We start from the raw sequence: 11,443 nt of genomic DNA, 5'->3' as shown, positions 1-11,443 counted from the left end.
CCGATTCTGCCCACGTTCTGCAGGGAAACACAGGAAGACGGGCCGAGACGTGGCGATCAAGATCATCGATAAGATGCGGTTCCCCACCAAGCAGGAGAGCCAGCTGAGGAACGAGGTGGCCATCCTGCAGGTACGCCACTCCACCACCAGGGGGCCGTTCTTCTCAACCACTGCTGATCCAGGTCCGGTTCTGGTCCGTTTCCACAGAACCTCCACCACCCTGGCATCGTCAACCTGGACTGCATGTTTGAGACACCTGAGCAGGTGTTTGTTGTCATGGAGAAGCTCCATGGAGACATGCTGGAGATGATCTTATCCAGCGACAAGAGCCGGCTGCCAGAACGCCTCACCAAGTTCCTGGTGACACAGGTGACCAGAACCAACAGAACCAACAGAACCAGAACCATTCACAACCGTCCTACTGTTTGGAGGAAAATGTAGACGGTGCATTCACACCAGGAAAACTCCAGCGAATTAGTTTTAAATTAAATACTTAGCTTAACTTGAGCTAACTAATGTTGATTAGCTAAATAATTAGCTTCCTAAGTAAATATTTAGCGTTAAGCTACTTATTCAGCTTTCAATTGAGTACAAATTTAGCTTAAAATAGGTAAATATTGAACTAATCTAAACATTTGAAACTAAATATTTAACTTGCTAACTCAATATTTGGCCTCAAACTAAAGCCGTTTTCGCACTGCAAGGAACGGGTTCAAAGTAGGGCCGACCGTGTTTGCATTAGAACTTCCGACCCGGTTCCACCCGTCTCCTTGGAACCACAAGAGCTGTGGTTCCAATCGGGCCGGTGTTCTGTCAGATCAGCATACGTTGTCAGATAGTCATACCTTAGCTCAGACACGTATCCGCTGTCATTACCATATGATTTTATTTAATCAGCAACTGATTAAATATCTGAAAAAAAATATTGTGTGGGCAAAAAATCCTGTAAAGCACATATGTGCAACCTCAGTTAAAATTGGTCTTATAGGTGTCCCTGTGTCATCCTGAAGTCAGAAAAGTACCTGGTAAGGTATTGTTGATGTAATCTGAAAGATTTGTTAAATGTCAAATGTCAGCAGTTTTGATTGAGGTAGCACATATGTGGTTTACAGAATGTTTTACCCACATAATATGTTTTCATTTATTTTCAGATACATGATTTCCTTTAGTGTTATGGCAACAGATCCAATATCTGTTTCATTCCCTAGACCTTTCAAAATAAAATTAATTGCACAATAAAAATGCCTAAACAAATATCAATCGTCCTAACTAAATTTTATAAAATACAAACAAACCATCTTACAAATAACTTAAATATTTCCTATTTATGGCTCTAACATTTAGCAAATCAATTAACACAAAGTTTTACATTTTTAAAGCCGCAGGAGAGAAACATGAATCAAACATAAACCGGAGATCCGCTTTTATTTTGAAAAGCCTGCCTGGGGTCCAATGAGAAACTGAAATTTTAAGATAACTTACGTGTAAGAGAGTTTGTAGGCTTTGGCCTATGGGGCCTCTCATACAGTAGCAGCTTATACTTCAAAACGAGCCTTTATGTGAACATATGAGAAATTAATATGTTATAGTTACATTCCCTCAATGGAATATATACTAGTCAGTCCCAGTGACCGTTTCACTCATGGGTTTTGCCCCTGTGCTTTCTGAAAATAAGTCATTAAATTGTTTATAATATGATATAATATGATAACTAGATAGATATAGATGCGTTGTCGTGGTTTCTAAGTGTATTTAAAGCAGGTCTGGCTGCAGCTGCAGTCAACTACAACACACCGTGTTGTAGTTGACCGCAACAAACAAAAAAACTGTGTTTTTTTGTTTGTTGCCTCGGGGCAACACTGCAGTTAGGGCCCTTTTGCTCAGACAACATTATTCTAATGTGATGATATTCAATTGATTACAAAATAATTATCAAAGCCAATTTTTTTACTTTATTATTTATTTTAGCATATAAATTATTAAAAAATAGTCTTGAAATGATCTATAATGCTTCTTTACATACTCACAGATATTAAAATATTTTAGTTAGAGTGACCCAAATTTAAACATGAAGAAAAGTGATGTATAACTTACAAGTAGGAGGCAAGGTGTAGCATGCACCTCTGCTTCATAAAAAGGACTGCTGCTCTTCTAAAAGGTCACATGAACCTCAATACCTCTTTTATTTGGACAAAAATATGTCTGGAGGTATTTTAAATCATTCCCCCAAAAAAATAAAATAAAGGAGCAACGTGAGGTACAGAAATGTGGTTTGTTGCCTGAGGGCAACGCCATGCCATAGAGGGGTTTAATTTGCAAAACGACATTATGTATCTGAAAAAAAATATTGTGTGGGGAAAAAATCCTGTAAAGCACATATATGCAACCTCAGTTAAAATTGGTCTTATAGGTGTCCCTGTGTCATCCTGAAGTCAGAAAAGTACCTGGTAAGGTATTGTTGATGTAATCTGAAAGATTTGTTAAATGTCAAATGTCAGCAGTTTTGATTGAGGTAGCACATATGTGGTTTACAGAATGTTTTACCCACATAATATGTTTTCATTTATTTTCAGATACATGATTTCCTTTAGTGTTATGGCAACAGATCCAATATCTGTTTCATTCCCTAGACCTTTCAAAATAAAATTAATTGCACAATAAAAATGCCTAAACAAATATCAATCGTCCTAACTAAATTTTATAAAATACAAACAAACCATCTTACAAATAACTTAAATATTTCCTATTTATGGCTCTAACATTTAGCAAATCAATTAACACAAAGTTTTACATTTTTAAAGCCGCAGGAGAGAAACATGAATCAAACATAAACCGGAGATCCGCTTTTATTTTGAAAAGCCTGCCTGGGGTCCAATGAGAAACTGAAATTTTAAGATAACTTACGTGTAAGAGAGTTTGTAGGCTTTGGCCTATGGGGCCTCTCATACAGTAGCAGCTTATACTTCAAAACGAGCCTTTATGTGAACATATGAGAAATTAATATGTTATAGTTACATTCCCTCAATGGAATATATACTAGTCAGTCCCAGTGACCGTTTCACTCATGGGTTTTGCCCCTGTGCTTTCTGGGTAAAAATCAATCCAGAAATGCCCCTCCTCCCCCCCCGTCAACAATCTCCGGCCCCCCACCAGAGAAGGGAAAAGTTATGTGGCCCTCACAGGAAAAGGTTTGGGGACCACTGACGTAGATCATCACACACCGTTATTAACAGCTGTGTGAGGTTAATGAGTTTTACACGGTGTGTTGTAGTTGACCGCAGCTGCAGCCAGACCTGCTTTAAATACACTTAGAAACCACGACAACGCATCTATATCTATCTAGTTATCATATTATATCATATTATAAACAATTTAATGACTTATTTTCGTCATAACTTGTTGCGTTTGCTGAACTGACAACTCCTCTGACGGTCGGACTTCTGAATGCGCGGGCATGGTACTGACTGCATGTATGCCATCCTGACAGCGTATCTGATAGGACACCGGCCAAGCGGGCTGCTTAGAGTCAGCAGCTGATTGGTTTAGAGTCAGCAGCTGATTGGTTTAGAGTCAGCAGCTGATTGGTTTAGAGTCAGCAGCTGATTGGTTTAGAGTCAGCAGCTGATTGGTTTAGAGTCAGCAGCTGATTGGTTTAGAGTCAGCAGCTGATTGGTTTAGAGTCAGCAGCTGATTGGTTTAGAGTCAGCAGCTGATTGGTTTAGAGTCAGCAGCTGATTGGTTTAGAGTCAGCAGCTGATTGGTTTAGAGTCAGCAGCTGATTGGGTCCAGCTGGCTCTCACTAAACTGTTTTTATTGTATTTTGTAAAGAGTGCTGTTTTTAATATTTTTATTCTTATTATCATCTTTAATTTGCGGTGAATTCCTCCCATATTCTGCTGTTACCTGCTCCCATGATGAGGTGATTTTTTTCCTCCGTTTACTCGCTGATGAACGAGTCCAGAACGAACTGGATCGGTCAGCGAGGAAAGAGAAAGTTTTCGGCCGCTACATCGAAACCATTGTTTAGTTTCAACCATGATGACGTCACAGCTTCGATGTCGCCCTCAGCTATATGCAGACACAACAGGGCTGCAGTTCGGGTGGAACCGGACCGAAGCGTGCCGGTCCGTTCCGTTCCTTGCAGTGCAAAAAACGGCTTAAAAGTGCATCTCATCAGAAGCAACAAGTGAACCTGGTTCTGTTGAAGTCTCAGCCGACCCGATGTTCTAACCCAAACCAGATGTTCTGATCCGCTGGTCTCCTCAGATCCTGGTGGCTCTCAGGCATCTCCACTTCAAGAACATCGTCCACTGTGACCTGAAGCCCGAGAACGTTCTGCTGGCCTCGGCCGAGCCGTTTCCTCAGGTCAGAACCGACCCGTCGCCGAACGCCTCAGAACTCGGCAGAACCGGCCTTACCTGACTTCCTGTTCACCGGCAGGTGAAGCTTTGCGACTTCGGCTTCGCCCGGATCATCGGGGAGAAGTCGTTCCGGCGCTCGGTGGTCGGCACGCCGGCCTACCTGGCGCCGGAGGTTCTGCGCAGTAAAGGCTACAACCGGTCGCTGGACATGTGGTCGGTGGGCGTGATCGTCTACGTCAGCCTGAGCGGGACGTTCCCCTTCAACGAGGACGAGGACATCAACGACCAGATCCAGAACGCCGCCTTCATGTACCCGCCGAACCCCTGGAAGGAGATCTCAGACGAAGGTAGGTCACCTGGTCACCATGGTTACAGTCTGGACTGAAAGTACCACTGTGTTTCCATGAAGTTATCCAGAAAAACTTCCATAAAACTAAAACGATTTATTCCATTTTCTAGAATCATGTTGTTGTTCCTAGGGTTGGTAGAGCGCCACCTGGAGGCTAACAGAACAGACGTGTTGTTAATAAAGGTTTATTCAGAGCTCCAGGTAAGAACATGGAGCTGATTGGTTCCTGACTGATTTCCTCTTCAACAGCCAAAGACCTGATCAACAACCTGCTGCAGGTGAAGATGAGGAAGCGTTTCAGTGTGGACAAGTCGCTGAGCCACCCCTGGCTGCAGGTAACCAGCCGCTAGCCGCTAGCTTCAGTCCTGATCGGATCTGGCTCAGCAGAACCTTCCTATTTCTGTTCCTCTGATTTCATCCGCTCCAGTTTGTTGAAACATCAGTGTGGATTACTCCAGGCTAATCCGCCTCGTAGTTCAGACAGATTCTCAAGATTACGGTTAATGAAACATTTATTCAGTGGTGGGCAGCGCTAACTAAAGAGCTAGTAGTTCACGAACCATAAACATACATTCCACTAAAGCGCTACACCAACAGAGTGTGTGGCTAATGCTAAAGCGCTACACCAACAGAGTGTGTGGCTAATGCTAAAGCGCTACACCAACAGAGTGTGTGGCTAATGCTAAAGCGCTACACCAAGAGTGTGTGGCTAATGCTAAAGCGCTACACCAACAGAATGTGTGGCTAATGCTAAAGCGCTACACCAACAGAGTGTGTGGCTAATGCTAAAGCGCTACACCAACAGAGTGTGTGGCTAATGCTAAAGCGCTACACCAACAGAGTGTGTGGCTAATGCTAAAGCGCTACACCAACAGAGTGTGTGGCTAATGCTAAAGCGCTACACCAACAGAGTGTGTGGCTAATGCTAAAGCGCTACACCAACAGTGTGTGGCTAATGCTAAAGCGCTACACCAACAGAGTGTGTGGCTAATGCTAAAGCGCTACACCAACAGAGTGTGTGGCTAATGCTAAAGCGCTACACCAACAGTGTGTGGCTAATGCTAAAGCGCTACACCAACAGAGTGTGTGGCTAATGCTAAAGCGCTACACCAACACAGTGTGTGGCTAATGCTAAAGCGCTACACCAACAGAGTGTGTGGCTAATGCTAAAGCGCTACACCAACAGTGTGTGGCTAATGCTAAAGCGCTACACCAACAGAGTGTGTGGCTAATGCTAAAGCGCTACACCAACAGAGTGTGTGGCTAATGCTAAAGCGCTACACCAACAGTGTGTGGCTAATGCTAAAGCGCTACACCAACAGAGTGTGTGGCTAATGCTAAAGCGCTACACCAACAGAGTGTGTGGCTAATGCTAAAGCGCTACACCAACAGAGTGTGTGGCTAATGCTAAAGCGCTACACCAACAGAGTGTGTGGCTAATGCTAAAGCGCTACACCAACAGAGTGTGTGGCTAATGCTAGAGCGCTACACCAACAGAGTGTGTGGCTAATGCTAGAGCGCTACACCAACAGAGTGTGTGGCTAATGCTAAAGCGCTACACCAACAGAGTGTGTGGCTAATGCTAAATACGTCCCATTCTTGTCCCTGCAGGACTACCAGACGTGGTTGGACCTGCGGGAGTTCGAGACGCGGCGCGGCGAGCGCTACATCACCCATGAGAGCGACGACGCGCGCTGGGAGGAGTACGCCGACGAGCGCGGGCTGCACTACCCCACCCACTTCATCATGTCTCCCAACCTGGACGACATGGACGAGGACCCTTAGAGGAAGCGGTTACCATGACGACCTGCTGTCTCAAAGCTGCAGAGGCAACCCGAACACTGGTTGTGTTTACCCAACCAGGTCCAGCGATGAGCATCAGGGCTTCTTCTCCTATTCAACAGGCTGACATAAAGGACTCAGCAGTGCCCCCTCAGGTTGCAGTAGGAAAAACAACATAGAATTTAATTTATTTTCAGTTTTATTCTCAGAACCACTAATGCCATTCACAGCTTCATCTAATAATCCATAATCAGAGGCTCCACTCTGCTGATTAACTTCCTGGATTAATCCAGCAACGCTTTCCTAATCCCAGGAATTCACTTCCTGTTTCAGCAGCAGGAAAAAAAACATCAGTTAACTTCAGATCTGAAAATAAAAATCCAGTTTGTGTGCAATCTGAACCGAGGTCGGAGAGCGAAGCCAATTTCTGCTTCCTCTTCCTCACTGACTAACGAAAACCTGAGAACTTTTCTACTTTTGTAGCACAAAACCATTAAAACTGAACTGGGAACACTGGTTTCAGTCTGTTGCAGTGTTTACTTGACTTCTGTTCTAAACCTGGTTCTGATCCGGGTCAGGAGAAGCGGAGCTCGGAGAAGCCGGCCACAGGAAGTGGCGCGGGGCTCTTCCTGTCCAGCTTCAGCCCGGTGGGCGTGGGCGGGGCGGTGAGGCGGCCTGGCGCCAGCAGACACAGGAACAGGAAGCGCTCGCCCATGTGGGCGGGGCTTGTCAGCAGGTCGTAGCTCCGGATCAGCTGCTTCCTGCTGGATGGGTCGCTGCAGTTCCTCAGCAGAACCTGGACAGAACCAAGCAGAACCTGGAGTCAACCAGAACCCACCTGCATGCTGCGGGTCACAACCAGAACCCACCTGCATGCGGGCGTCGCCGCCCATGTTCTTCAGGAACACCCTCTGGCTCACGGGGCCCAGACAGGCCACGCCCCCTCCCGCCATGCGCCGCAGGAAGCTGAAGTCCACGTCGGCCGTCAGGTCGGCGCCGCCAGGGTCCGACAGGACGTCGTGTAGCCGGTGACCCTTGAAGCCCTGAAACGGGTCGCAGGTTAGAACCGGACCGGACTCAGACCGGACCCGGCGGCCCGCGGCGTACCCGGAACGTGTCGGTCTTGGTTCCGTCGTGGCCGTAGTCGGCGATCAGCGCCGCCCCGCCCTGCTGCTGGATCCGCCGGGCCAGCAGCTGGACGATGGCTCCGCCCTCCGGACACACCTCCACGTGGCTCCGCCCCTCGCCGGCCTGCGCACACACACCTGAGTAAGCCCCGCCCCTGAAGCGTTTGGCACCCGCCACTCGGCTCCTCACCTGGACCAGCGAGGACGAAGCGAGCGTCGGACCCGGAGACAGAACCAACCGGAGCCGGCCCGGGTCGGACGGGTCCAAATCCACCAGAACCTCCCGCCAGCCTTTCTCCGTCCGCTGGGGGTGGGGACAGTGGACGGTGAGGACAGGTGAGCGTTTAGAGCAGGACAGGTGCGGCTGCAGGTTTCCGTCTCACCTGGAACTTGTGGACCGGCAGAGCGTCGAAGAACTCGTGAGCAACAACGATGCTGAAGCCTGAAAGCAGAGAAACGCCTGGAGGTCAAAGGTCAGCCCAGGCTGATTGTTTAACCTTCTGGCGCCGCCTCAGGGAATCGCTGACAGGAACTCGGTTCTACCCGGTTCTGACCCGGCCCGGTTCCCACCTGCAGGGACGTCTTCCAGGTGGCGGTACCAGGACACTGGAACCCCGGCTGCCGTCTCCCCGCGCCGGTACGCCGGGTCGGCCGGGTCGGGCTCGCGGCTCGCCTCCTGGCCGCCGGTTCCGGTCAGAGTCTCGGCTTGGACCCGACTCAGAACCGGACTCACCTCCACCAGGTGGACAGACACCGAGGCTCCGGCCACTACGGAGCGCAGCTGGCCAAACACCTGGAGAGACAACAGAACCAGCATCGATCAACCGAAACCAACCAGAACCTCCAGAACCAGAGATCGGGTCTTACTCTGAGGACGTCTGCCATCAGTGAACCTTTCCCCGGGCCCAGTTCTACCAACTGCAGCCGACCGGGCCGACCAGCCGCCATCCACTCACTGACCATCCAGACGCCCAGCAGCTGCAGACCAGAACCGGGTCAGAACCAATCACCTGCTCCTCAGTGCACTCATCATAATCATCATCAGGTTCTGGTTCTGAAGACCAGTGACCTGGCTGGATTCTGATCCAAACAGACTCACCTCTCCAAACACCTGGCTGATCTCTGGAGACGTGATGAAGTCTCCCTCAGCTCCCAGCATCATCTTCCTCACGTAGTAACCCTGCAGGAAGGAGGCACGTTAAGCCCCGCCCCCATATGAGGAGGCACGTTAAGCCCCGCCCCATATGAGGAGGCACGTTAAGCCCCGCCCCATATGAGGAGGCACGTTAAGCCCCCGCCCCATATGAGGAGGCACGTTAAGCCCCGCCCCCATATGAGGAGGCACGTTAAGCCCCGCCCCCATATGAGGAGGCACGTTAAGCCCCGCCCCATATGAGGAGGCACGTTAAGCCCCGCCCCCATATGAGGAGGCACGTTAAGCCCCGCCCCATATGAGGAGGCACGTTAAGCCCCGCCCCATATGAGGAGGCACGTTAAGTCCCGCCCCATATGAGGAGGCACGTTAAGCCCCGCCCCATATGAGGAGGCACGTTAAGCCCCCGCCCCATATGAGGAGGCACGTTAAGCCCCGCCCCCATATGAGGAGGCACGTTAAGCCCCGCCCCCATATGAGGAGGCACGTTAAGCCCCGCCCCCATATGAGGAGGCACGTTAAGCCCCGCCCCATATGAGGAGGCACGTTAAGCCCCGCCCCATATGAGGAGGCACGTTAAGCCCCCACCCCATATGAGGAGGCACGTTAAGTCCCGCCCCATATGAGGAGGCACGTTAAGCCCCGCCCCATATGAGGAGGCACGTTAAACCCCCGCCCCATATGAGGAGGCACGTTAAGCCCCGCCCCCATATGAGGAGGCACGTTAAGCCCCGCCCCCATATGAGGAGGCACGTTAAGCCCCGCCCCCATATGAGGAGGCACGTTAAGCCCCGCCCCATATGAGGAGGCACGTTAAGCCCCCGCCCCATATGAGGAGGCACGTTAAGCCCCGCCCCCATATGAGGAGGCACGTTAAGCCCCGCCCCATATGAGGAGGCACGTTAAGCCCCCGCCCCCATATGAGGAGGCACGTTAAGCCCCCGCCCCCATATGAGGAGGCACGTTAAGCCCCCGCCCCCATATGAGGAGGCACGTTAAGCCCCGCCCCCAGGCTGGCGGTGAGACGTACGGCGACCGGGTTGGTCAGAACCTCCCTCATGTACTCGGACACGGAGATGGGCCCGGTGGAGCGGATCTTGGCGCTCAGGTGTTTGAGCATGGAGGGGTGGGACTTCCTGTCCTGGGCCGAGGAGCTGCACAGCAGAGCGGACGGAGCGCAGCGCCACCTTCCTGTCAAACACAGACATTCTGGAGTCAGTCCGGTCGGGAACACTGAGCAGAACCAAATGGGTTCTACTGAGTTGTAGATCCGACCCAGAGACAGAACCGACCCGCTTCTGGTCCAAATCCGGCTGAGCAGAACCAAACATCTACCAAAACCTGGAGGATAGTTTATTTTCCTGATATTTCATAATTAATTTAATTTCTTGTTTTAAGGATAAACAAACAAAATGTCTCCCAGTTTTAAATGTTCGTCAGGATTTAAACGGTTCTGACCTTTCAGAATGAGTTAATGATTATTATTATTATTTTGTCACTGGAAATGGCCTCAAACATTAATATGATCACTTATCGTTGTGTTGTTGAAAGAGTGCGCTGAGTCAAACTGTATCATCGTGATTAGTTTATTCAGGATCACCAAACTCCCAGCATGGGCATCAACATAGCAATCAGCGTCCTGGCGCTCTTTTATGATGTCATCACAGGTGGCCATTTGTAGTTTTTAACCATGCATAACATTCACACCACAATCGTGATTAGTTATAACACCTGGTAAACCGGACTACACATGGAATCGTCATCATCTGTGACGTCATGAGCTGAATGCTGGAGAAGCTCAGGTGAGGGTTCTGGATTAAGATGAAATGGGTTCAGAACTGGTTCAGTTTACCCGGATGCTGTGATTCTCTCTGTACTGATCCTGCCAGGTGTTTCTGTTTCAGGTGTCCCCGTGGATCTGAGCAGGTGAGCTGTGTGTGTGAGTGAGGTTCTAGTGGGTCTACCTGTGTCAAGCGTCACTGAGCCGGTCCTGAAGGCACATGAGGCTCCGCGGTGACTGAAGGCTCTACTGAGCAGCTGCTGACAGACCTTCATCCTCATTGCGCCGGTGTGCGTCACTTCCTGCAGCCGCTCTGGGACAACCCAGTTGGCATTAGCTAACCTGCGTAGCGGTGAGTTAATGTCCGGGTTAAGATCAAACTGGGCTCAGAGTAAAAGCCGCGGCCTTCCTCCAGGCTGTTAAAGGTCAAACATCTGCCTGGAAAGGTAACAGGTCACTAGAGAGGGTCAAAACGCCACCGAGTCCTCCTGAAGTTGGCACAGCTAAAGCTAACAGCGGCTGCTCCACTGTTTACCAGGAACTGGTTATGGTCCGACAGCGCCACTAGCTGCTGGGGAGGAGGAACTACATTATACTTATAATGGGTCAATACATACTGATAGGTAAATAATAAAACGATAAATCAGTAATAACATAAAAATCTATATTTTATTTCTGTTTTATTTTAGATAACTAAAACAAACCCTCCCATAGCATGATGCTGCCACTGCCAGGCTGTGAATAAACATGAGGAAGAAGAAGAAGAAGCCCTAGGAATGTTCAAAACCGCCGTACCGGACCCACTAGCTTCCTCAGCAGAACCGCTTCTGGTCCTGGAGGCTGAGGGTTTCCTCCATTCAGACTGTGCTGGTCCATTCAGAGCAGATCTGA

The 11,443-nt window shown here is 49.2% G+C and overlaps 2 protein-coding genes across 3 annotated transcripts in view; one reads left to right on the top strand and one right to left on the bottom strand.

The window, feature by feature from the left end:
- Positions 1–7,008, top strand: part of LOC106908613 (serine/threonine-protein kinase D3-like) — a 25,743-nt gene extending 18,735 nt beyond the window's left edge. For both annotated transcript variants that reach the window (XM_088002212.1, XM_088002211.1), the window contains exons 14-19: positions 24–130; positions 208–369; positions 4,267–4,365; positions 4,441–4,708; positions 4,960–5,045; positions 6,322–7,008. In XM_088002212.1, coding sequence (XP_087858338.1) covers positions 24–130; positions 208–369; positions 4,267–4,365; positions 4,441–4,708; positions 4,960–5,045; positions 6,322–6,495 — 896 coding nt within the window. In that variant the 3' untranslated portion in view covers positions 6,496–7,008. The remainder of the gene's footprint in view (positions 1–23; positions 131–207; positions 370–4,266; positions 4,366–4,440; positions 4,709–4,959; positions 5,046–6,321) is intronic.
- On the bottom strand, positions 6,674–11,110 carry ndufaf7 (NADH:ubiquinone oxidoreductase complex assembly factor 7). The gene is made up of 10 exons (XM_014974750.2): positions 10,737–11,110; positions 9,803–9,963; positions 8,719–8,799; positions 8,487–8,597; positions 8,190–8,412; positions 8,003–8,061; positions 7,810–7,923; positions 7,600–7,743; positions 7,362–7,535; positions 6,674–7,288 (listed from the first exon to the last, which is right to left on the bottom strand). Exons 1-10 carry the CDS (start codon positions 10,831–10,833, stop codon positions 7,067–7,069), a joined length of 1,386 nt encoding a protein of 461 aa, XP_014830236.1. The 5' UTR covers positions 10,834–11,110; the 3' UTR covers positions 6,674–7,066.
- Between the last annotated feature and the right edge of the window lie 333 nt (positions 11,111–11,443).

This window comes from Poecilia mexicana, unplaced genomic scaffold, assembly GCF_051168715.1.
Source record: "Poecilia mexicana isolate PSO_F unplaced genomic scaffold, ASM5116871v1 scaffold_21, whole genome shotgun sequence".
Classification (NCBI taxonomy): domain Eukaryota; kingdom Metazoa; phylum Chordata; class Actinopteri; order Cyprinodontiformes; family Poeciliidae; genus Poecilia; species Poecilia mexicana.
Note: the sequence above shows the minus strand (reverse complement) of the source record. Positions and strands in the feature narration are given on the sequence as shown.

Coding starts and splice junctions, on each gene's coding strand:
- ndufaf7 (XM_014974750.2), bottom strand. CDS start 10,833: ATGAGGATGAAGGTCTGTCAGCAGCTGCTCAGTAGAGCCTTCAGTCAC. Junction 8,598..8,718: donor TCAGCCAGGTGTTTGGAGAG/GTGAGTCTGTTT, acceptor TCTGGTCTGCAG/CTGCTGGGCGTCTGGATGGT. Junction 8,413..8,486: donor TGATGGCAGACGTCCTCAGA/GTAAGACCCGAT, acceptor TTGTCTCTCCAG/GTGTTTGGCCAGCTGCGCTC.